Raw genomic sequence first — 26,021 nt, 5'->3', positions numbered from 1 at the left:
TTGCAGAAGCAACCCTGGAAAAAGTAGAAACTGCTGGGAGGCAGCAGCTCATTTCTGTTTGACTCGCTGCCAGACGAGCTGCTTGGCAGCAAAAGCAGAAAAACCTGGAGGAAAACCAACATGTCTAAGGTGGAACAGGAGCAGGATCCTGTGTAGGACAAATTAACTTCGTCTGGCAGCGAGTTTCTGCTTCAGTGAAAAGAAGAACTAAAGGAAGATGGAAGAACTGAATTCATAAAATGGGTTTAAAACTAAGATTTTAAATCATAAGATGAAGCATTTCAGTACATTTTGGTAATTAAAGAGCTTCAAACACGGCTGTTTTTATAGGCTTCATTCTGTGGCGCTACTTTTGGATAAAGACACCAGAAGAAATGCTGTGGTTGCTCTTTGCTGCACAATAAATTATAAACACAACCAAGTTGATCAACTTTTTTATGAACTACACTGACAATGAGAAGAAACTCTGAACCTGTTGGAAAACCCTTTAAATGTTTCTCTGCAAGAAAAAGGACTGTTTTTATCGACTCAAATATCAAACATTTGTGGTCAAAAACCATAAATTAAGTATTTTTTTATATCACAGCAAAAAAAAATATGAGACACTTTTGAAACAGAAAACAACAGAATAAACTCAGGAAAACATTATTTATTGGTAGTTAATAAAATATATAAAATTTGTACATTTTGTGTCAGTTGTGTTAAATATTGACTGAATAATCAGAAAATTGTGGTTTTCTCACATTATTAAACATAGACTTATTTATAAAATACAATGAAAAAGAAAATTTTTAGATTGGCGAGTGTTTATATTTCAAAACAGAACCTCATTAAACCTCATTACCTCCCATATCGGACTCTGTTTGGTCCGTTTCTCTTTCCCGTTCTGGAATCCTGCCGCCATCTTTGTTTCTGTATCAACTGACTTGCTTTAGGATGACCAATGGCGCCCTCTACTGGATGGGGGATAAACTACAACACTGAAAGAAGGTCTATTAATCAAATGGAACTAATAAATAACAATTAATCATAAGTTGATTAATTGCTTTCATCCCTCCTTTGTTCTTTATTATTATCCATATGATTATTGATTATTTATGACTTGCTTAAAAGAGAAATAATAAACACACGTAGAGCAACTTTTTAACAGTTTGTTGATGGCTGATGTTCTGCTTTAAGTTGAAAAGGTCTCAACAAACAGAAATGTAAAGTTATTTCTGTGATAAATACCCACCCTAGCACAATAAACTGTTGCACCTTTAAAAGCATCTTGTGACTTTAAAGTTTTCAGCTTTTATTTTCCAGCGGCAAAATCTGAAGCAGCATGAAAGAGAAAGAAGAGAAAAGAGAAAAATATTCCCACAGAGACTCAGATTTCTTTTGGTTTTGTTTGTTCATTCTTGTATGTTTGTTAGCTAGTTTAGATGAATCTTTGCACACAGACTGTCAGGAAGCAGAGGTGACATGAAAAATCAATTTTCCCTGCAGAGATTTCACTTCACAAGTTACTGCGACAGAAGCAACACGACGCTGGAAAAATAATAAAACTGAATTTATGAGCAAACAGAAAGTCGATTCAAAGGAAAATCTGAGATCTTATCTACTATATAATCATGGTCACAATTGATGCAAAAGATTCTCATCAATAAATGTAAATTTGTAGTAATTTGTTGGTAAAACAATATGACAAAACTTTAGGTTTCTACGTTTATTTCTTTTGATGCTTATTTAAAATTAAAGTGTTGTTAATAAGCTCAACTAGAGAATAAATTTAGCTCTTTTTATTTCACTTTCTAAATATGACAGGAACAAAGTACGAAGCTACAATGGAGTAGAAAAGCCATCATAAGAAAAATATAATAAAGTCATGAGAATAAAGTCAAAATGTCAAAACAAATGAGAACAAACTCATAGTATTATGAGAATAATGTTGAAATAAGACCAGGACAAAATAAAAGAAATCAGAAAAAATTCAAAACATACCAGAATAAAGTTGAAATAATACCAGAATTAAGTGGTAATGTTATGAATTTATTCTTGTAATTTTATTTTTACATTTTCTTAGCATTAACCTAATCCTCTGTCATATGAAGCAATATGACATTTTAATTAAAAATATTTAAAAATATACAGTAGAGCCCCAATTTATTCACCCTCATGACAGATTTAAGGTTTTACCTGCTTGTATGTTAAAGTTTTGGAGTCCAGAATCTGTGAAGGCAGATAAAGATTAGGGTGATGGGAAGGAGTCCTGCCAACGTAAAATACACATTAATTCATCCATTTCCACTTTCCTGGCAGAGATCATCAGTTTTGTTCATTTTGGAGAGAAATATTACAAATCTACCTCCTGCCTGAATGGCAGCATTTCCCTAAATGATCAATAAAACAAACAATTCAGGTTAAAATCCCAGCAGCGCTTCTTGTAGGACAGAAAATCATTTTTTATGTGTAATGATGCTCCTGACTTCATGATCTGCAGATCTGATTTATCTCTATAATCTATCCTGACTCAAACCAATCCAGGATTAACCACAGATTAAACGACCAGAATCTGAGCAGCAGAACGTCTTTAAACAGAATCTATAGTAGAAAACTGGTTGTGTTATTGCTGCTCTGATTATTTGGTGTTTTTGTTTGCTGACAGCGCTTTTCACAGCAGAAATGATGTGTTATTTTTCTGCAGCTAGTTGATGAAGTGTAATTATACTGTCTGCTCTTTGACAGCAATGGCCGTCAGAAGAGCTGCGGTTCAAATAACACCACTGTCAACGCAGAAACTTTATTGTAAAATGTAATTTAGTGCCACAGGAGATGAAAACCAGCAGGAGGATCGGCTCATCAGCACATCTGACATTTAGCTACTCGTAGTTCGGTGAGACTGAATAGAAAAAAAAATCATCTTTCAGATATATGAATATTTTTATCTGAATATTCCCAACTGCTGCAGGATTCATTTCACATCTGATGAATAAAAAAGGCCAAATGGGTAGAAGATTACAATATTCATTTTTAACTGAATTAAGACCTTGTAGGTCTAAGGCAACCCGCCTTCACAACATTTCTCCATTTAGGAGCGAAGGACATATTCAGCTCCTCCAGGTGTTTAACTGCAGCTGCTGTAGTTGTTATGCCAGACCACTAGGTGTCACTGTGATTTTAACGTGTCATCAAACAAACATGCGCTTTGACTCGGTATCAAGGCAGAAAAAAGGAGTAAACTTCCACCAAAAAAAATCTGCAATTTTGAGATTATTCTAAGAAATTTTCTAGAAAAAATATGGAAACATCTGAGTTTGAAATGTTGAACATTTGCAAGAAAAATTCTGAAAATTTGAAATTAATCTGAGAAATTCTCAAGAAAAAATAAGGAAATTTCAGATTTTTAAAAATGGGAATTTTGCTAGAAAACCTCTGAAATTTTGAGATTAACCACAATTTTTAAAAAAGGAACTTTCTGAATTTTAAAAGTTTAAAATTTTGTGGAAAAATTCTGAAATGAAATAAGGAAATTTCTCCGTTTCAAAAATCCACAATTTTTGACTTTTGAAACTCAGAAAATGTCCAAAAATTGAGAAACGACAACTCATGTTCCTGACACTAAAAAACATTGGTATTAATTTTGTTTGTTTTTTTATTTAAGCTCTTGATTTGTTTGTAGAAGCAGTCAAGACCCAAGCAAATATACAAAAATGAGCAAAATGTGAATTTTGCATAATAGATCCCCTTTAAATGTTTGACGCATCTGCATTCAACCCTCTTTACTCTGCTACTCCTAAATAAAACTGAGAGCAAATAGTTGCACGGCGAGTTTAACTTCAGTTAAAATTCTGGCTGGATGTATTTCTGTGTGGGGTTTGCCTGTTTTCCCAGCATGCACTGGTTTTCCCTTGGTAATCTAATTTTTTTTTTTGCCCTGTTCAGTAAGAAGAATCCATGTCAAGTTTAAACGATTAACAGAAAACAGATGAATTTCTTGGACTTGTTTCCTAAACTTCTTTAAAGTTCCACAGCAGGAATCAGATTCATTAAAATCACGGCCGTCGCGTTATCTAGAAAAATCTGCATCACTTTCTTCCCATACGTGATGCTGGCGCAGACTTCTACACTCCGGCCGAGGTTTCCAGGATTAATAGCAAAGATGAAGAAGTGGAGGGAGTGAAGCGATGAAGTGAGACTGGAAACAGATCAAAGTTGGCTCTCTGTGCCGCTCCGTTAACACCAACACGACCCTCTCAGATTTATCAACCCCTAATGGAGCGTGAACCCATCGACAGCAGCGAATCTTTCAGAGTTATCACAGCTCCAGTAAATTAGAGAGAGAGGGAGAAAAAGCTGCTCTCTTCAGAGAGGCTGCTAGTTTTTATATCTGCCACAGTTTTAGATTAAACATTGAAAGATTTACAGGACCGCTCTGCTGCTGATTTGAGATGAGGCGCCTTCTGAGGCATTGTTTTTTCAAGAGCTCGGATAAATCCAAACCTTTATTGGTTTCCTGTCCCCCCGACTGTGTGAGACCCAGGATTTATTCCTCTCCCAGTTCCTGCGGATGGTCCGGCTCTGGCAGCAGAACAAGAGAAACACAGAAAAGTGCAGCGGCTGAAGAGAATCAAGGCCACAAGTTTAAAAAGAAACCAAGTAAAGATCAGAATCAAACTAAATTCAGTCACTGTGTGGTGAAATACACAGAATAAAAACGAAACAGCAGCTTTGTATTTTCATATTCTGTCATGTTAAAACTGCAAACTTCCATGTATTTCATTTGGATTTGAAGTAATTGTGAAGTAAAAGGAAAATTTTACTCTGATGCCTCTAAATAAAATCTTTCAGTAACCAGAATCCAGCTATTCTGTGATGATCTCAGAGGTTTGTTTACTTTTTTATGAATTTAAAAAAAACTCTTACATTTATATTCTGATTTTCTGTTTAATTAAAATTTGGGATTTGACTAGGCCACCCATAAGACAAGATAAACTTATATATTCCTCTGACTGTGTTTTGGTTTATTGTTCATTGAATGGGAGTCGCCATCTTTTTTTGTCTTTTTGTGGCTGCTTTAATAAAAACATTCCCACAGCATGCCACGACCACCACCATGTTTCCCAGGTGAGGCGATATTAATGATTTTGTAAAGCATATAAAACTTTGCATAAAGTCCAAGTTCTGCAGATGAGACTCATAAAAAGTATTTTTTATCAACAATGGCCTTCATTTCTGTTTGTTTCAGGCAGATTTCTCTGATTCCCTGTCAGTTTAAGTTGAGCATCTTCATGGAGGTTTGCAGTTGTGCAAAACTTTTTCCATTTTAAGATGATTTATATTTTTTATTCCAACATTTTTGCACAATATTAGAAATTTATTAAAAGATGCAAACAATTCAAATTCCAAATAAAAAAATAAACACTTTATTGCAAGAACAGAATTCCTTTGGTGAACATTTGATCATTTGTAGCATCTGCAGCTAAAAACATACAGTTTAGGACTGATTTGTTGATTATTTTCCAGATTAATTGATTAATAATTGGATAGAAAAAAGTGCTTAATTTATTTTTTAAATTTGAGCCAGGAGAAGCTCAAACTGCCACTTGAGGAGTTCTGGGTACAGAAAATATGTCTTTTTTATCTTAAATGTAAAATTGATATACTTTTTGAACAGTTTTGTCCGTTTTACTGCTCTGAGAATGTTATTCTTTCAGTAATTTGTCCTTTTTTTGAATCTGTAAACTCCATTTAACGTTTAATTGATTAGAAAATCAGCTGACGATTTTAATAATCGATTTAATTGTGGTTAATAATTTCAGCACCATTTGTGACATTGATTTATGTCCTGATTCAGTTAACTGGTTTCCATGATACATTTTATTCACTAATGTTTTGAACAAAACTTCAGAGAACAGCTGGACATAAACTGAGATTAAATTAAGCGCATGTTGAATATTTAAACTGAGTTGGGGGCTTTTAAAGTTAATAAGTGATGTCAGAATACCACTAAATAAAATCAAGTGAATAAAAATGCAAACCAGGCATAAAATTCCAGTAAAACATGTGGAGGTTTGTGGCTGTAATGCAACAAGACGTAAAAAATAAAGAAATAAAATAAAATGTTCACAGCTAGCTTAACTTAAGGGATCAGGATAAAACGTGTGTCGTCTAAATCATGTGTTTGTAATTTTAGCTTTTTGTTTTGCAGCTGTCATCTGCTGTCACACCAAAGTGCGCTCAATGACAGAAAAAAAAGTGTTTCAGCGATTTATAAAAGTGCTATTCACATTATTCACATATTTTCCTGAGAGGTTATTTTTGTCAACAGTTGAGGATTTTGAGAATGAGAAAGAAAAGTTTCAGAGTTCATAGCAAACAGACAAAACAGCAAATTTAATTAATATCAGATGCTAATTTCTGCAGGCTTGATTTTTGTTGGCTTTTGGAGGCTGTGTGTGTAAACGTCGGATCGTTTCTCTGCTCTTCTTGTCAGGTTTTCTCACTGAGCCTGGCATGCGGCTTGAGTTAATTAGAGATGCTAAATTAACCCTCAACGTGAATGACAAGGAGCTGGACTTCCTGTCTCTCTGAGTTAGTCGAGTACCTCCACTCTTACCCACTGACGTGAAGCAGAATGGGTTAAAAAAAAGGCACTTCCATTACTTTTTTAAAACCTTGAATACTGAAATTTTGGTTAAAAATAGAGAGAAGCTGTAAAACTAGAAGTGCTCTGCTTTATGTTTTGCATGAGCGTCTTTGTCATCACTTTGTTCAGAGATGATTAATATTGATGTGCTGCGTGCAGATTGCTCAAGGCACTTCAAAAATATTTGACAAGCATCTTTATCTGTGAGAAGGAGCGAGAAAACTGCACTGAAGAAGCATTTCTAGAGATTGGCAGGTTGATCCTTTAATGTGGTTCAGAACTCAAAAGTGTTTTTTTTTTTGTTTTTGCAGAAGTTGCAGAAATAAGCAACCTACATCACAGATGCTTCGTTTCTCTTACAGTACGTTCACCGCTGGGTTTAGCTCCCTAACATAACTCTGTTTAGCTTTAATGGGGGTAATTTGCATTGAATATGTAGAGAACACATTAAATGCAGTAATGAAAATTAACTTTATAATCCACGCATGACTTTGCCTTCATGCATATTCATGCAGATGGTTTTAAATGTCAGCTTGGTGTCCAAACGTGCTGCAAAAAATGGAACATTTTCTGCAAGAGAAACATTAAATTCAATATACTATAAAACATTTGATGGTGTTTTAACTGGAAAATGAAATTTAAGTCGTCAAGAAAATTGTTTTGGTTTTAACTCAGAAATTAAAGTTCATTAAGTCAATTTAACAACAAGAGACAAGTTGTCTAAACGTTGTTTAAGTTCATTAATCTTGAATTGTGAGTTTTAACTTAATGCTGCAATTTAAACCAAATAATTACTTTACAATATGCAAGAAAAAAATCTGCCCTCATCTAGTTAAAGAGCCAAATTTCTCTATTATTTCACTCACAATATCAAGTTAAAATAAAAACTTATTTTACTTTAGAATCATTTAAATTCTTGTTTCAAACTGCATGAACAAAATTTCTGATCTGATAATAAATTTTATTAAACATCACAATGAATTCAGCTCAGAAACATTTAGTGTGAACAGAACTTCAGATCAATGTAACGCACTTCCATCACAGGATACAGAAACATGCCGCTAAGCATTCTGGGAAATAATTTTCACTCCTGTCTTTTTCCTCTTTCCGTTTTTTAAGTGCTAAACTAGAAACTCTTGGAGGTTTGACAAAACTAGTAATAGTAATTACAACTAAATGTGGCTCAAATGTTTTACAGTGTAGGAAATACCTAAATATTAAGAAGTTATTTCCTCAAATTAGTTTTCAGTTAGATTGTTTGGGACAAAAATGATAATAAAATGCAGTTTAGAGACGGTGAAGCAGGTTTCCCTCTGAAAGTTTCCCCTAAAATCACAGCCATAAATAAAGAATGGGATAATAACATCCCACAGGAACAACTTTTCTAAGCAATCGGAGCAAATCGCTGATGAGCAGCAATTTCTTCAGGATGGCAGATTAAAGTTTTACAAGGTAAAAGTGATAAATCAGAGGAAAAGGAATCAAAACAGAAACATTTTGGGTTCACAGCCCAGAAAGTCAAAATCATCTTTGTTAGTTTGTGAAAACAATAATGTCTTTATGAAGACATTTTAAATATAAAGTCTTAAGAATGGAAAGAGAAGTAAGTTTTTTTTGTAAATATGTTTTTATGAGAGAGAAAGATGTGAACTTGTAAAAGTTTTTCATAAATTCATGACCTCTTTGAGACGTATTTCTGAAAATTTTAACATTAAATCTTTAAAGTTTTAATTCTGAAAACAGGATCTTCTTCAGACTCATAAAAGAAAATAAAATTGTTGCCACAAGATGGCGCTGTTTGATACAACAACAGTCGGATCATGATTTGACATCGTGAACCTTCCCTGAAATTAATTGAATATATTCAGATGTTTCAGATAATGTTGGATTTAACAACTGAAATTTGAAACCAAATGAAAACCAAACAAACTGTAAAACATTTTCAGCAGAAAGATTCAGTAAGAGTTAAATTTCGACTAAATCTGATTACACAAACTTTGCTGCTGCCTAATTGACGTGAACACGTCAGAAAAATTGATTTTCTAAAATCCATATCAAAGATATTAAAATAGAAAAACATACAAAATTAAGAAAATTAGATACATTTGTTTTGTGTTACAGCTAATTTAGAAGCAAAAAATAATAATAATTCAGATAATTGAAGCAATAAGGGGAAAAAAAAAACGTGTTTCTGATTGTTGTGTTATTTATCTCTAGTATTAAACTCGGACTTCCTGTTGAACCTGAGCGGACGGAGCCGGTGTGGTGAATGGTGAGCTCCCATACCTTATCAGAGCCACCAGACGGGACGTGCATGCTGCGCTCCGATCCGCTCCGGTCCCCGCATGCAGCCTGATGCTGCAGCAGCTGCTGCCGCCTGGCTTATCTGCGCTGCTGCTGCTGATGCTGCAGCACGTCCAGCTCTGGATCTCAGCATGGAAACGTGAAGGAACGCCGGAACCTGCTGCTCGACAGGGAGCAGCCCGGAAGAACCCGGGTAAACACTGCAGGTGTTTATCCGATTTATCGCCGCCGTTCAGTCGCGCCTGCAGCAGGATTTTACCGCTGATTGCGTTTCTTAACTCACCTGACGCGGTGATTTCTGCGTAATTCTCGATGTGAGCGCAGCGCACAGGTGGAGGAGCGCCCATCCAAAGTTTACTGGTGTTTTTCCTGGGAGGAGGGGATGGGAGAGACGCTGATTGGAGGTGAATTAATTCTGGATGGATGCTGCTTTCAGACCGAGCTGCGCCTGCAGGCGGGGGACGCATGAGCGGCGCTCAGCGGCTCGTTTCGGTCGGGAAAAGTTTGTGGTGGAGGATGGAGGCGGCTCTCCGGATTTGGTTTCTTGGCGCACACTTTGCGCAGTGATGCGCTGCCGCACGTGGGTTTCTTAAGGCTCAGACGGCGCGTGCATGGATCTGTAATCCAGTTTGTTAATGGAGGATGTTCCCAAACTGTGGAGCCCTGCTCAGGCTGGAGGGGAGAGCAGCGCACACCCAGATCCATCCCGGAACCACAACAGTTTCACTTAACCAGGTAAGTTCACCTTCATCTCCATAGAAACTGTTGCAAAAGTAACACAAGTATGAAGTTTACACTCTTAATTGGCGGGATTAAGGTTAACCACACTAATATATATATTTAAGCTCACACTAACATGGTCAAAATAAAAATAAAAAATTAAGTAACTAAATAAGAAATAAACCTATAAACATATATAGAAATATTTAAACACGATTAAAAAATAAACAAAAACATAGGATGCCATTTTTTAAAATTATTTTTATCGTAATAACTGATCCAAGGGTCTCTTTTTAATTTTTTTTGTTCTATATTTATTACATTAATTTCTACTCAGTTTCTATATTTATTTTTGCCTCTAGATTTGTTTGAATGTTGATTAATTTTTTAAAACTATTGTCATTGGTTTAATTTCTGCTCTTTGGTTTTCCCTTTACACCATTTCTCTACATCAATATGAAAAATAAGCATTATTTAATGTGTTTTGAAATTTTACACAAAGTTCCTTTGTATCTGCTGTGAAGAATGGAGCTCCAGCTTTTAAAAACAAATTAATTTTCCCATGTCATCAAATGAAGTTTGTTTAACTGGGTAAATTTACTTGGATAAACTTGACTATTTGTGACCAAGTTGGATCAGCTGATTGTTTTTCAGTCATAAATGAAAAGAAGGTGTGTCTCTTTGCATTAACTTGTAAATTAGTAACTGAAAACCTGATTAATGTTTCAGTTTTTCTTTTTCTTTCAGTATCCAACAAAAATCCCAAAATGCTGAGCTGCGGATAGAGACCTGCCTCCCTGTTCCTCCCCTCCTCTTATCACTTTTCCTTGTTACTCATCTTTGTCTTTTCCCTTCCTCTTCCCCCAACTCTCCACCTCCTCCTCCATAACTCTGTAACTCCTCCGTTCATCCCTCTCTTCCTCCCTCCCTCCCCCAACCCGAGACCTCCTCCTCCTCCTTCATCCCGCAGCACACATGCAGGCCAAGAAGCGGTACCTGCTTGTGTCTGTGGTGGCCGGTCTACTCTTCCTCATCTACCTGTGGGGTCTGCAGATTGGGGAGTTCCAGCAGCAGCCGTACCATTATCCCCAGATTCACCAGTACCACCAGCAGGACTACCAGTACTACTACCAGAGGAAAGACGTCTACCAGCCGCGGCCGCTGCCCCAGAGACTCCCGTCCAGACCGGCGCGACGCTGGCCGGAGCTGACCGAGCCGCTGGACCCGTACCTGGAGGGAGGAGAGCAAGAGGTGGGGGAGAGGTTTGGCCCTAATATCGGAAATCAAAGACTAAAACGAGGCAGATTAAAAATAACCTGCTAAACATTAGCTGCATTTTCATTACAAATGTCAATATTCCGCTAATGTTGAAAAACAAAAGAAAAATAAAATAAATAAAAGTTCGGAAATGCGGTTTTTAAGAAGTGCAATTAAAATCACACGTGAATAGTTTGTTTACTTGTTTACGTGATAAGTCACTAAAAATATGCAGCAATGTCATCCTCCAACTACTTCCTGTCGTCTTCTTCGTGGTTTGCACCAGTGACAACAGCCATTGTTGGTCATGTGACTCCTATGACGCAAAAAAGTGTTTTTATTGCAGTTTTGAGAAATAAACAACAATAAATAAATAAATAAATAAATAAATAAATAAATACGCCATATTCTAGCGCCAAGACTTAAAAAAAAATAAGATATCGGAGTATTTTTCCAAATTGCCATGTTTCCAATAAGTAAATTCATTCCACCTGCCAATCATTCGAGGGGCAACTGACCAATCAGCGGTCGCGTTTTGTCCCGAAGTACACGCCCCTTATCTGGAGGAACTGAACTTCCGTTAGCATTACCCGCTTTGCTAACACGCTGCGGTCAGAGATTTGGAGGAAAATAGTTGGAAATTCTGGTCAAACATAATCAGTGGGGTAACCTAGAGTCCCGACTTCCGTTATCCAGAACGTTCAGAGAGAGGAAAGCAATTTTTTAAATTTCCAAAACCCAAACTGAGTCTGGAATATCGCAAGAAACGGATCATAGCCTGCAGCTGACGTCATGTCCGGTGGCATGAACCTGGCAACTACCACATGTTCAAGGTATTTGGTAGTAAGCATCCTGTTTTTTTTTCATAACGACACTTATTGATAGTAAAATCAAAGATCAATAAGTGAAGGTATTTATCTTGAGTATATTCCAATGTTAGCTCTATGGCAGCATGAAAACAGACTCCAGTAACTATGGTATTTACATTTAAGCACTTTTTTATGCTAATGTTTATTTTTAGGCATTTTCCTCAAGGACATTTTCACAAGCTGCTGTGATTTAAGTCATAACTCACCTGTTTTTACGTGAAAAATGCGTCAGACGCAGCTTCTCTCTCACATCCAATGAGACTTTGTGCTCCTCATTCTTCCTCTGGCGTCGAAAGGCTTGGGTTTTGACCTTTATCTCTCCGGTGTTTCCCGCAAATCTGATGTAAAACTCATTGGAGAATTTGTTTGCTTTTGCCTCAGTGTCGGCTGATAAGAGAAAAATGACTCAGAAAATGTCTGGTGTAACACATTCAGTTCCACTACCTCTGTCATTATAACATTGTTTGTTTGTCGGAGGTTTGCGCTACATCCTCATGGTGGAATCACAATGAGATTTTAATCCAAAGTTGCATTAACATTTGCTTTAAAAGTTGTATTAATAATATCAACTTTGCATCAGTCAGTAATTGATATTTCGTTGCCAATTTCACTGTCATGTCTTTGTGGAATGACAATAAAATAAGTTTAAGTCCAAATAATGACACTTTTAATGAGAAGTTGCTTAAAAGCGTCACCTTTGCAGTAAAAGTGTCTTTATTTACTGAATAACACTTTATGACAACAGTCACAAACATTAATGAAGACTCCTTCATGTTCATGTCAGTCTATAAACACTTTAAATCAGCTACTAACTGCACCAAAGAGCTGTACAGTATTCATAAAACCATTGATTTTCATCCTTTCACCCCTTTAAGCAAAGTGTGATTACATTGTGAGCTGTATGGATGTTCTGATCTACTGTTGTCGTATTTTTTAATGTATTTGTCCTTTTGGGATAATAAATTGAGTTTGATCTAGACTGTGTTTTCCTTGCAGGAGGACAGCCCTCAGCTGCACCACCAGCACACCTCGCCCCATGAACGACGGGCGATCCGGGACAACATCTACAAGAACAAGCGCTGCCGCATGGAAACCTGTTTTGACTTTTCACGCTGCCAGTCGGGTTTCGGGGTTTACATCTACCCCCCGCAGAGAGGCGACGAGATCTCAGAGACCTACCAGAAGATCCTGTCGTCCATTCGAGAGTCTCGGTTCCACACGGCGGACCCCTCCCAGGCCTGCCTCTTCGTTCTGGCCGTGGACACGCTGGACAGGGACCAGCTGTCGGCTCAGTACGTCCAGAACGTCAGGGCCCGCATCCACAGCCTGCCGACCTGGAACGACGGCCGGAACCACCTCATATTCAACCTGTACTCCGGCACTTGGCCGGACTACACGGAGGATCTGGGATTCGAAGTGGGCCAGTCCATGCTGGCCAAGGCCAGCGCCGACGTGGCCAACTTCAGGCCGAACTTTGACATCTCCATCCCGCTGTTCTCCAAAGTTCACCCTCTGAAAGGAGGGTCAGCCGGTTATCTGGCACTGAGCGACGCCTCGCCCTCCAGGAAGTACCAGCTGGTTTTTAAAGGGAAGCGCTACCTGACCGGCATTGGCTCAGAGACGAGAAACGCGCTCTATCACATCCACAACGGGGAAGATATTATCCTGCTGACCACATGCAAACATGGCAAAGACTGGGAGAAACACAAAGACTCCCGCTGCGACAGAGACAACGAAGACTACTCAAAGTAAGGATAACTTTATTAACTTCTTCTCCTCCTTTTGCGATTCTTCATACCAAACATCCGAGCTCTTGAGTGGTGCTGTCACTCTGATTGGTTTTCACTGCTTTATTCTTCTCATTTTGAGATTTGATTCTTCATCGTCTGAAACAGAGAAAACCAAGCTGTACTTTAGCTGCTGTAGCAGTTTGTATGGAAGAAGATTATGGCCACTACAAAAAAAAAGAATGCTGACTTTAATATCAGAATTTAAACATCTTTCTTAGAATTTTGACATTTGGTCTCAGAATTTTGACATTAATTTCAGAGTTTTGACAATTTGTCTCAAAATGTTGACATTTTGTCTCCGAATTCTGACATTAATTTCAGAATTTTGACATTTTGTCTCAGAATTTTGACAATTTCAGAATTTTGACATTTTGTCTCAGAATTCTGACATTAATTTCAGAATTCTGACATTTTCTCAGAGATCTTCTGAAATAAAGTCAAAATTACGTTTTTCTTTTTCAGTTATCCTAATCGTCTTCTGTCGTTTTGTCATCACTGTTGCCTAATAGTGTAGATGCAGTGAATTTTGCATCTTTACACCTAAAATTCAGTGTTATTGTCTTTGTGCTGGTAAAAGCTGTGGATCTATATACATTTTCTGAGTTGTGAACTCTTCCTTCAGAGAGTTTGGGATGGCTGCTGTTTGTGAAGCTTTGCTGAGAGAAAGCGGGCGGCTGTTTTCATGCAGAGCGCTGGAAGTCGTCATGGGAGTTGAGTTTTATTGTTGCTGTGCCTCTCTGAGACAAAATGCAACACAGATATACAAGCGTTTGTGCTGTTTTCTGTAAAGTGTTTGCGTGTATTTGACGGATATGAAGCAGCAGGAGAGTGGAAGCGAATCCTGAAAGACGGAAAGCTTTGTTGGTTTCTCTCAACCAGCTGCTGAGTTAGTTGAGAGGAAAAACATGCCAGGTTCAGAAGAGAGGTTTGGTTTGCAAACTTCCAGCTGCAGCTAAAAAGGCCAGAAGAGGCAAAACTGCTGGAGGTAAAGCTGCTTTCCTCTGGTTTCCACTCTAGATGTTTGTCCGCCAGTCTTCACATGACTATTTTGACTTAAAGAAAAAAAATCTGTCTGGTTGCAGAAACTTGAGGGAAGCAAACAGTTTCTACTTGTGTTTTTTTTTAATTTAAATATTGATATTGTGCTTTTATTCCATTTTATGTGTTTGGATTCCATTCAGATAAATGTTTGATATGATGGAGTATTAGAGCCATGCTAATAAAAGAGAATAAAGTCAATATTGCCAGAATAAAGTAAGGTCTATTCTTGAAATATTACGACTTCTCATTTTTATGACTTCTTGTATTATTTCGACATTATTTTCATACGATTTCTTGAAATGTTATTATGACTTTATTCTCGCATTGACTTTTTTTCTCGTTATCACGGCTTTACCTTTGCATTATTTTAACTTTATTCTCATAATTTTATGATTATTCTTGAAATTTCGTAACTCTATTCTCATTATTACGACTTTATTCTCATATTATTACCACATTTGTGTTGTTTCGACTTTATTCTCGTAATAATACAGCTTTATTCTGATAATCTTATTATTTTTTTCTCAGTCTGGCCCCAATACTCCATCGTAGGTCATAGATCAGTGGTTCTACTTTTTCAAAGTTGCCACATAAAGTCAGTCTGTCCGTCTGGCTCTATGTTTCTCTTTCTCTTTCCCAGTTTTTGTTTGATGAGGTTTTAATACCAGATGGGTAAAATGCTGTTTGTATCAAACTTTGCACCTGGTTCTGCAGCAGAAACTTTCTGTGCGGCTCGTCTTCGCCGCGTGACTCGTGGTGATGCAGGACGGGGCTCCAACTCCACTTCTGTCTTATTTGTCCCTGTCTGCATACATGGTGTCAGCAGTTGGTCTGTAGGCACCGTTTATTTCTAACTTAATGTGTTGCCGTACGAAGCCAACACAGCAAAATGAAAAATCTGCGTGTCCCGCTGCTAATGGACTGCAGTGTGTTCTGGGAAGTGCAGTGACGGTAATCGCAGCTACACAGTTACGTTTTGTCTCTGAACAATGACTTCCTCAACATGCTGAGCAGCAGCGTCTCTGCACAGGAGGCTAAACTCTCCTAAACAACGATTTCAGAAGAAGAAGAAACAAGAAAAACGTCAGGATGATGTTTGATAAACTTATTCCATCTGGACATTAAATCAGCTGCATAAACAGACATTATGTTGTTCTTTTAGTGCATGAAAAAGGATTTTAATGACCAACAAAACAATTTATGTACTGGAGAAAAAATATAAATGTGGAAATTCTTGCTTTAAAACATCACATTATAGGAGCATTAATGATTCATTGTCTACTATCTGCTGAATAAAACAAGATAATAAAAGATGAATGGATAGAAAAGTGCTTAAGAGGCTGCACTATGAATTAAGCAGTCTATTAATTATTTGTCTTCAGTCTAATATTAAATACCATCAGTTTCAACCTGTAGCTCATTTCTGTCTGAACTAGATATGGACCAACCAAAGTTTTTATTTTATTTCAAATCTCAATTCCTAATTTGATCTAATTGTGAATTAATAATTAAAACATTAAAGTATAGTTTCTAACCTTCCTGCTGTGCAGTTAGATTTACAAACTGGGATCAGAGGTGACGTCACACTGTGTGAGAGAGAAGTTGCTGAAAAACTGGAGGTGCATCTGATATCATCTCTATCAGTTCTGACATTTAAAATCAATGTTTCTGATCCTTACGAGCAGATCTATTCAGTTTAGTTCTATATTTTGTGCTCTGAGTGACATCATGCTTTATTATTTATTTTACTTTATATTTAGAATTCCTTATTGCACTTTCTGAGCCATATGGTTTGTTGCAGTTTATTTTTTTGCATGTCTTCAGGTAGTTAACCTAGTTTCACTTTCTTTATTATTTATTTTACATTGGCTGTTATTCTCCTAACTGAACAAATTAAAACTGTGTGAAGCTATTGAGATATTTAAATGTACTGCATTGGTGCAGAGTCACCAGATACATTTGTAATTTGTAATAGCGAATGATTCGAGTAAATTATATTTTATTATTTAGCGCATCGTGTTCCGGCTGGGTGATTATTGATGTTGCGCAGCGCTCTCATTTCGGCTTTTGGTTTTTTGTTAGTTGTTGCCAATATTGTCCAATTTTTAAGTTCGGTCTGGAGGATTTTACTTATTGATGATAATGTCCAGGTTTTTGTCGCTTTTTGGGGGATCATCCTTCATTTTTCTGGCGTGATGCCTGGAGTACGGAGCTCACCTGTCAAGTTTTGGGTTTGAGAATACGGGACGTTTTTAGCCGGGCGCGTTGTGGAGGAACATAGTGAGAGTTCATCTATGACCGAAGATGAAACTAAACTAAAACTGATTTATAGACATTTTTTTTATAGACAAGTGTTTTTGTGAGCTTCCTGCTTTATTATTAAATTGAATATAATTTAATATTTTTATATAAGGTTAACTTAAAAAGTAAGCTGTTATTGTTACAGGTAAATTTTCTAAACTACAGAGAAGTAAAATTTAGAGAAGCTCAAACATGAAAAATTGGGCCGATGTCGATTATCCGGTATTAATATTCCTGTTGTGGTAGAATTTAACAATATTTTACTTTATCAAAAAAAATTTTATCCGATTACTGGATTAATCGTAAAAATAATCAACAGAATACTCAATTACTAAAACAATTGTTTACAGGAGCCCTAGTCTGTGTTTTAAGAACAGAAATGTTTTAATTCAGCTGTTTTTCAGTATCGGATCGGTCGATACTAAACCTCAGATATCAGATATCGGTATCAGAAGTGACCAAAATGCAAAACAAGCTTTTTACTGTCCGTTCAGAAACAAAGCGAAAATAATGGCTGAGTTGGCTCAAAAAAAGTTTATTTGCGTTTTAGTTTTTAGGTGTGAGTGTTTGCTTTGTTTCTCTGTAAATATTTGTAATCCCATTTCTCACACACGTTCAGACGGAAATCCAGTGACTGTGAGGAGTCAGAATGAATAAGTTAATGGAGTCCATCACTGGCGACAGAAAAACTGCTACTTCCCCTCATAACATGTGAAAGCAAAACATTTAAACACTCTTAATGTAAAATAAGTAGAATCAAGATTATCTTAAAAAATCTATTTGTGTTCAAATAAATAACAAAACCTGTAATATTTCTGTTAGTTTTCTGTTTTACAGTGCTCTGGGTTGGTATTTATCCGTTTTTAGAAACATTTTAGTCCATGTTCTGTCACGGGGCGCACCGTAAACGAAAACATCCCGCTCAGAATATTTGCATGAGACAAACATGTTGGACTTTTTTCTTTCTGCAAAACAAACTCTGCTGCGCTCTCTTTGAATCGCCGGGTTGCTGCAGACGGATCCTTCCCGCTTGTTTGCTTTCTGTTTTACACGCCGGTCTTCGACACAAACATCAGCCTCGGCTTTCGGGGGGCTGCGCCAGGGGATCCTGCACAGCGAAGCTCCCTGATGAGAACTGAAACCGACGGGGATCTTGGAGCCTCGGGGCGGTCGATAATTGCCCTCCAATTGAATTAAGCTGTGAATGAAGGGGATAGATATGGATCTGGCCTCCCTCTGAGCCGCGCTAGCTCGGATTCAAGCTGTTTAACTGTACGTAGATAACAGTCGGCTTAGCCAATTAGAGCTTTGCCGTGCAGAACTGTTCCTCCAAAGACAGTTTAATATCCCAGCCTGTGAACTCGACTCGGGAAGCAGCAGAAGAATGTTTTATTCAAATCACTCGCACGACTTTCATGTTGATACTCGTAGTAAAAATGGAGATTAGCTTCCTTACTCCTATTTAAAGTAATTCTAGTTTCTTTTACAGTATTTACAAATGCAAACGTGGCTTAAATACTGCAAACCAAAGTATGCTGGTGCATAATACTTTAAAATGGAGTAAATTGATCGTATTTCTGACGACATGTTAGAGCCATTGGAGATGGAGGAAAAAAAATATTGCCCAAAAATATAAGAAGATTTTTTTCAAATTAGCTTGAAAAAAATCAAAAGTTTTAAGATTAGTCTCAGAAATTTTGTAGAAAATCTCAGAAATGGAAAAAAAAACAAAAACAAAAAAAAACTGAAACATTTGCTGGAAAAATTAGAAATATTGAGATTAGTGTCAAAAATTTCCTAGAAAAAAACTCTGAAATTTCTGAGCTTGGAAAGTTGCAAATTTGAAGAAAAAGAAAGAAAGAAATTTTTAGACTAATCTCAGAAATTTTCTAGAAAAAAAACAAAACCTTCTCAGTTTAGAAAGTTGCAAATTTGCTAAAAAAACCCCCTCAAAAAATATATTTAAAAATATACATAAAAAACATGCTAATGGCAGAGAAACGACTTATTGTTCTTGGAAAACCGTTTAATCGCTGTCGTACATCCTTGGTTTTTTTTTGTGGATAAAAACAAATATTGTAAATATCAGAATAAATCTTTAAGGTCCAAATTTGACTAAGTTACAAATTAAAGAAAGAATAATACCAAATGCTGAATACAGAAACGTTAATAAGACATGCTTTGCACTGACGTCTGTAAAACATGGAGCAGGTATAAAAGTAGTAGTAGTTTCTAATGTTTGAAAAATGATGATGGACAGACATTTCACACCCAGTGATCACACGCCACTCCATTATTCAGCAAAAGTGCCTCCATCACTAATTGTTTCATAAAAAGCGAGTGTAGATGCTAAATGAATTAGTTATAACGCACTCGCTCTGTTCGGTGGGTTTAATTTGATGCATAAAAACAAGCACAGCTGTTGTCACATCTGCGAATGTTTGGCAGCTGCAGGATCCAATATGTATGACGGGAGAAAAGTGCCTGGCTGCGTTAACGTAAATGTCAGCGCTGGTCATGCGGGCCGCCGCCGCCGCCGCCGCTGATGAAAAGCAACTGAAGTTATTTCTTCTCCTGCCTTGTTGTGAATTTTTCTGCTAAAGCAAATCAGAAGTCGCTCCCGCTTTCCTTTCACTCTCTCCGTCGTCCTCCTCTCACCTTTATTGCCCTCTTTCTTTTCCACCACAGTTCTCTCCGTTATCTGAATCCTCCGCCTCTCCAGTCCCGACTCAAACCAAACACAGGAAAAGTTTCATTTTTTCTTCTGCTTTGCTGCTTGAGTGCGTCTTTGATGGAAGTGATGATGAGCAGCACTGGGATGAATAATAACATTTTGCCAGGAAGTGGGAACAAGACAGAATCTGGACTTTGGGGAAACTTTGTGTGCCACTGCAAAACAAAATGAAAAAATCAAACTGAACCTGCCTGTTCTGGAAAAGAGACTTGAGGAAAAACATAATAATATAATAATATTCCTTCTGAGTTTTGTAATTAGTTGCATTTACTTGAGTAACTTTTTTTTATGTACTTTTATAATTACTTTTTATTTGAGTAATTTTATGATGAAGTATTGCTCCTCCTCAGTAAAATGTCTAGATCCCCACTGTGAGTAACTTCACTGAATGAAGTGCAAAATTATTTTAACAAAAGAAAAACCCCCACCAGAAACAAACTTCCTGTTGTTTCTAGTTTTATATTCAACAGTTTTCTTTTGCCTGATTCTGCACATGAATTTTTATTTTCGTTTTGGTCCTTAAGTTACCAAAACTTCCACATAACTTCATGTTTTTGTCTGTCTGATGATTTTTAAATATTAAATTATTTTTTGATCAGGGCTGCACAGTGGCGCAGTTGGTAGAGCTGTTGCCTTGCAGCAAGAAGGTTCTGGGTTCGATTCCCGGCCCCGGTCTTTCTGCATGGAGTTTGCATGTTCTCCCTGTCCCACTAAGGGAAAGAGGTGTTTTGATCAATTCTGACCTTTTTTACCAAATACTTTTGTACTCTTGAGTAATTTCTTGGACAGCTACTTTTTTACTCTAACTTGAGTAAAATATGCTGAAGTTTCTGAGTGTTTGCTCGTTTTTCACTGGAGTTTGGTTACTTTTAACTCCTTTGTTTGTCCAATAATTGCAGTTGACAACAAAATAATAATCTGTAGCAGTCTGTGTACAAACAGTTCTGGGCAGCAATAAAAAAACATAAAACCTCCTTTTTTGGGAAAAGAGGGAAATCCAGCAAAAAAGTCCCAAACAATGCAACAATTCATCAATTGTTATTTTGTAAAACTTTGATAAAAACACTTTTTTCACATGGTCAACAACTGGCGCAAAACAAGAGGAAGAAGAAGAAGACGGGAAGTGGTTGGAGGATGATTTAATGTTTTATTTCATGTTTTTAAGTTGTTCACATATGATTTTTAACTGTTTCTTACTTAATAGAGACACTTCAACGAAAATTTGTTTTTCGACATTAGCAGAATATTGACAAAGTTTTCTGTCCTTAAATATTATTTTCTACTTGTTTTCTATTTGTTTTAAAAGCCCCAGTTTGAAATGGCTTCTCGGCAGGTTCTCTGCTATAAAACTGGTTCATGCTGATCTCAGCTCTGCTGGAGGTTCCTTCCAGTAAACACGTGTAAATTTCTCTCCACTGTGGCCTCATGCTTGCCCACTGAAGGGTAGATTCTGTAAAATCTGTTTCCTCAAACTTTGCCCTGGACTTTGAGCACTTGAGCAAAGCAGAGCTGGACTTATCAATACGCTGAAGGTTTCCTCCAAGGCTGCTGGAGGGTAAAAGGAAGCTCTATTGATCAGCTGGACTCCGGCACCGCGGCCAATCAGCAGATGAATGGAGGCTAATGGTTCTCCTTGCTGCGTGAAACCTAAAGATAGATTGGCATTTAGTGAGACGAGGCCTTGGCATTTATTTTAGCTGACTCTATGTCACCGTTTATGGGAAAAAGAAGTTAATGTAGCGAAGGCCAAGCGGTCGCAGGGAGGATCTCACTCCAGCACGCTGAGTTCGTCCATTTGTTGCATTGATTAGATCAACTTTTCAGTCACAGCTCTGAAAATGGCAGAAAGAAATGGAAGCGTCGATGCAGTGGACGGTGATCTGCATTGAATTTGTTGCCAACATTTGCAGTTTAAACCGTTTACATCAGGGAGTCAAACTCATTTTCATTTTGGGCCAAATCAAGATCATGAATGCTCTTAAAGGGCCGGTTGTGCCAGAATGTGTTGATCTTTCAAATTATTAGTTTGTATTCTTGACAACATATCAGCAGGAGGACAAAAGGTAAAATGAACATTAAACACGTCAGTTTTACTTGATTAATCTTGAAATGTGTAAAATAATTCATGAAAATGTAATTTTGGCAATTAGATGAAGGACTTTCTGTTATTTCCAACTCCAGTGGTAAAATAAAAAATATGAGTTACGGAGGCAGATTTAAAATTTCACGTTCACAAGTTTTATTTTTATGAGATAATAAAAAAACAAAACATTGACCTTTTATTATTAAACATTCAACACGCTCTGTGTCAGAAACAACACGGCGTTGTCTGAAGGAAGCGCGTCATTTTCCCGGCCGTCTCACTGAAGCGTGCTTCGCTTCGCTTCGCTTCGCTTCGCTTCGCTTCGCCCCTTTTTGTTTGTAAAGAGATTCGAAGAGACAGGAGCTGAATTTCTTTTCACTTCTCATTTCTCTGCAGCGGTGTGCAGATGTTCTTACCCGGTTAGTGTGGAGTGAAAACGTTTGCAGAGCAGAAGAGGAGCTGTTGAACTGATGCTTTGAAAGATGCATTCTAGAAATCAGTCCTGCTTTGGTCTCGTGTGGAAGGAGAATGATCGAGAATCGTTTCTCTTTTGTGGATTGATAAACAAAATGTTGCCGTCTAAGACGGGGATGTCCAAAGTGTGGCCTGGGTGCCATTTGCGACCCTCTGGATGAGGGATGTGGCCTTCATTATTTTATGCATGTTTGAGAAATCCCTTGGTCTCCATGGCAACCATTCTGCTGAGCAAAACGTCTTGTGGATTTAGCGCCGCCTGCGAGGTGGAAACTTCAGCTGCAAGGAGGAGCTGCGTCTGGAAGGCGGAGCTAAGCCCAGCCAGGCGTTTCGCACATTGACAAATTCGCACATTGGGTGGGCTTAGCTCCGCCTTCCAGACGCTTCGCACATTGGCAAATTACAGGATTTTTCAAACTTGCATGAAAGAATCAAGGTTTGTTTTTTTTAGCTAAATTTTTTTTTATTGCTTTTCAACGGGACAGACTTGACAAAGAACAATAATGTGACATGCCCATTCCAAAAAACAAAGAAAAACAGAAAAAACCAAAGGAGGAAAAAAATAAAATGAAAATAATTATAATAAAAAAAAATAAAAATAAAAATAACCTACAGAGACCAATTGAAATCTAATGTGTATATATGGACTCTTAAAAAATTAAGAGACCACTTAAACTGATCAGTTTTTCAGATTTTATTCTTTATATGTAAATGTTTGATTAAAATTACCATTGTTCTATTATTCTGTGAACTACTGACATGTCTCTGAAATTACAAGCAAAAATGTAGTATTTATTTGCAGAAAATGAGAAATGGTCAAATAAACAAGATGCAAAGCTTTCAGATCTCAAATAATGCAAAGAGAACAAGTTGAAATTCATTTAGACTCAACAATACTAATGTTTTAACTCAGGAAGAGTTCAGAAACTAATGTTTGGTTATATACAAATATGCACATCTACATATTCAACACCTGCAGCCTCCCTCCACCATCTTGGTTTTTACTGAGGGAATAACATCATAAAATAATGTAAATATCAAAAAAGTTTATTTTTACATAGTACTTCTTTTTAGTTTTGACAAAGGTGTTGTTCCGTATAGAACCAAATAGCAAAAAACCCCTTAATATACAGATCTTTCCTCAGTCCAGCTCTAATTAGATAAATGTTAATTAAAAGCAGCAGTAAGGACCGGTATCACGCAGGCTCTGTGAAACTTTGAGGAAGCCTGGAATATCTAGCCTGGTCTGATAAATCTTGATTTCATCTGAAGCGGCAGATGGTGGGCCAGAATTTGGCACAAACAACAGGAATCCATGAAGCCAAATTGCTTTGTGTAAACAGTCCAGGCTGCTGCTGCTGGAGCCGTAAAGTGTGACGAATGTTGTCTTGACACTCTGGTGTGAGAACTCAATCAGGCTGGTGGAAACAAATATGATCTTCTGGGCACCGCAGCGCAATCCCTTCAAGCCTAAAGATGCCATCAATAAACCTGCAGTGATGATTGGAAGGTATGAGACCAGCTGTGATTGTAAGGCAAATCCAACCAAAACTCTGGAGCCGGACATTAAGGGTGACCTTTTATGCTTCACTGAACAGACAGGTCAGAAACAAAACATGATCATTACATTTTTACAGAAAATCATTCTTACATAATCAGACTTCAGGTCTGGTTTGAGCTGTTTTAGGGCGTCTGTCACTTTAAATCCAAATAAGCTGCTGCTGGCCCCGGACCCCCAAACTCAACGTTTACGCTAACAAGTGAAAATGGCTGCAAACAGATGCAGAAAAGCATTAGTAGAGCCTCCTGCACAACCAACAACGACACAGCAAGTCGTTTCTGGATGGTAAGTCAACAACAGAATAATTTATACGTACAGCGATAAAATCACATGAACAAACAAGCTGGAGTTCTACTTGGGTTGCTAGGTAACGGGGCTGAGCTCAGCCGGGGTTGCCAAGTAACAGGGCTCAGCTCAGCCGGGGTTGCTAGGTAACGGCGCAGTGCCTGTCGAATATGACTGAGCAACCTGTTTTCCAGACACCAAAAAATATGAACTTATTTTCTTTTTTGAAAGTCTGTTTTTAGAAACTGTTGAGACCCAAATGGAAGTAAAAAAAACATGCAAAAATAGTTTTTAAAAATCGAATCATATTGACTGAATCATGTTTAAAGTTTTGAAATAATTTCATCTTTTGATGGAACGTTATTCTGCAGAATTTGCTACATAAACTGATATTTTTTCTAAATACATTTTCTGAAGAAAACCACATAAAGGCTTGGGGGGTAATTTATTTAAAAAAAACCAGCTTAACATTTAATGTTTGTACTTGGTTTGGGACTTGGATTTAGTCAAAATATTTGATACTTGTAACTTTCAAAACACTGACTTGGTCCCACTTACTGATATTTTTTAAATTTACTATACAGCAAATATTCCAGATTGTTTCTTACCAAATCAGGCTTTCTTTGCACTGTTACCCCTCCGACAGTCTGCGGAGCGGGTTTCCTTTCTTCTTTAAAACTGTTGTAGGAACCAGAAAGAGCACTTGTTTCCTTTTGATCTCTGGGGAGCCGATCAAAGCTGAGGATCTGACGGATCGGCTGCTGTGATTAATGTGAGAGTTGTTTTATGTGATGCTGTGAAGTGGAGACAAAACAACGCTGACAACTCTTGTTAAGGTGTTAATGTTGCCGAGTTCGATCTAATCTCCAACAAACGTGGACGGCGTAACGATTTGAAGTAAAAAAGGCTCCGTTCTTTTCAGCACATAACAAGCAGGAGTGAGGTGATGTCAAATTTTAATGAGTCTCTGATGTCAACCAGCCGCCAATAAAGAATCCAGATCCAAGCAAAATATTCCAGAATGAGCTTGTGTGTGTGTGAAATGATGACATGCTAAAAAAATTCATTATCTGCAGAAAAAGAGGAGAAAATCTGCACTTTATGCTCTTCAACCTGCCCCAGTTTGCTCTGTCAGCGATCGTTAACCTGATGGGGGGAATAAAAACTCGGCGTATACGTATAACTATCTGGAATCAAGAATCACTCAAATTAGATTTAGGGAAAGAAAAAATCCACCCGCATTTAAAAAGATTGACTTCTGACTCCATCTGACAGCCCAGCAAATTAACATCCCAACAGTTTTTAGGCTTCATTTTTTTTCTCTCCCTCTTACTCAAAAGCTCAAAAGGGAGACAGAAACAGAAGCTGGAAAAAGTTTTAATTTTAATTTGAAAAGCTTTTATATGAAAGACATTACTATCTATAATTTAGATTTCCCAATGGAAAATAATGTTCAGGATTTAAAATTTAAACAACTTGTTTGTTGCAATTTTAATTGCATTTATATTTACCCAACAATGTCTCCTCATTGTAAAACAAACAAGATTATAATATGATTCATATACTTCTGGAAACTCATCCTTTCAAAAACCGCATTTTTTGTATCTGTTAAAAATATATATTTAAATCCTGGCTAAAATATGAGCTCTAAATATGGCTATGGTGCTGACATTCACCCTCTTGCACGTTTTACCCTTTTTAATATGGCTTTTACAAATGTTAAATGCTTTAATGTGAAATATTTTACATATAATAAGTGACTGAATAATTCAGAAAAGGTTTCCAGAGGAAAGCAGTGCAGAGTTTATTTGTTGTATAAAGACATTTAGAAGGTCCATTCACTGGCCAATCGGATCAAAATTTTTTAAAATTTACATTAAATTTCCTGCTTCCATTGGTGTCTTTTCTGCTTCTTTAAACATTTCCAAGTGCTTAAAAATACCCATTCAGTTTTTCTTATGGTGTCTGGAAAAT

The 26,021-nt window shown here is 37.2% G+C and overlaps 1 protein-coding gene across 1 annotated transcript in view; it reads left to right on the top strand.

The window, feature by feature from the left end:
• The first annotated feature begins 8,949 nt into the window (after positions 1-8,949).
• The window catches only part of LOC103151922 (exostosin-1-like), a 32,148-nt gene continuing 15,076 nt past the window's right edge, over positions 8,950-26,021 (top strand). The window contains exons 1-4 of the mRNA XM_007572239.2: positions 8,950-9,667; positions 10,623-10,903; positions 12,775-13,526; positions 14,191-14,283. Of these exons, the coding sequence (XP_007572301.2) occupies positions 10,628-10,903; positions 12,775-13,526; positions 14,191-14,283 (1,121 nt within the window). The 5' untranslated portion in view covers positions 8,950-9,667; positions 10,623-10,627. The remainder of the gene's footprint in view (positions 9,668-10,622; positions 10,904-12,774; positions 13,527-14,190; positions 14,284-26,021) is intronic.

This window comes from Poecilia formosa, unplaced genomic scaffold (genome assembly GCF_000485575.1).
Source record: "Poecilia formosa unplaced genomic scaffold, Poecilia_formosa-5.1.2 Scaffold1, whole genome shotgun sequence".
Lineage (NCBI taxonomy): Eukaryota > Metazoa > Chordata > Actinopteri > Cyprinodontiformes > Poeciliidae > Poecilia > Poecilia formosa.
The sequence above is the reverse complement of the archived record's forward strand: the minus strand, read 5'-3'. Positions and strand labels throughout refer to the sequence as shown.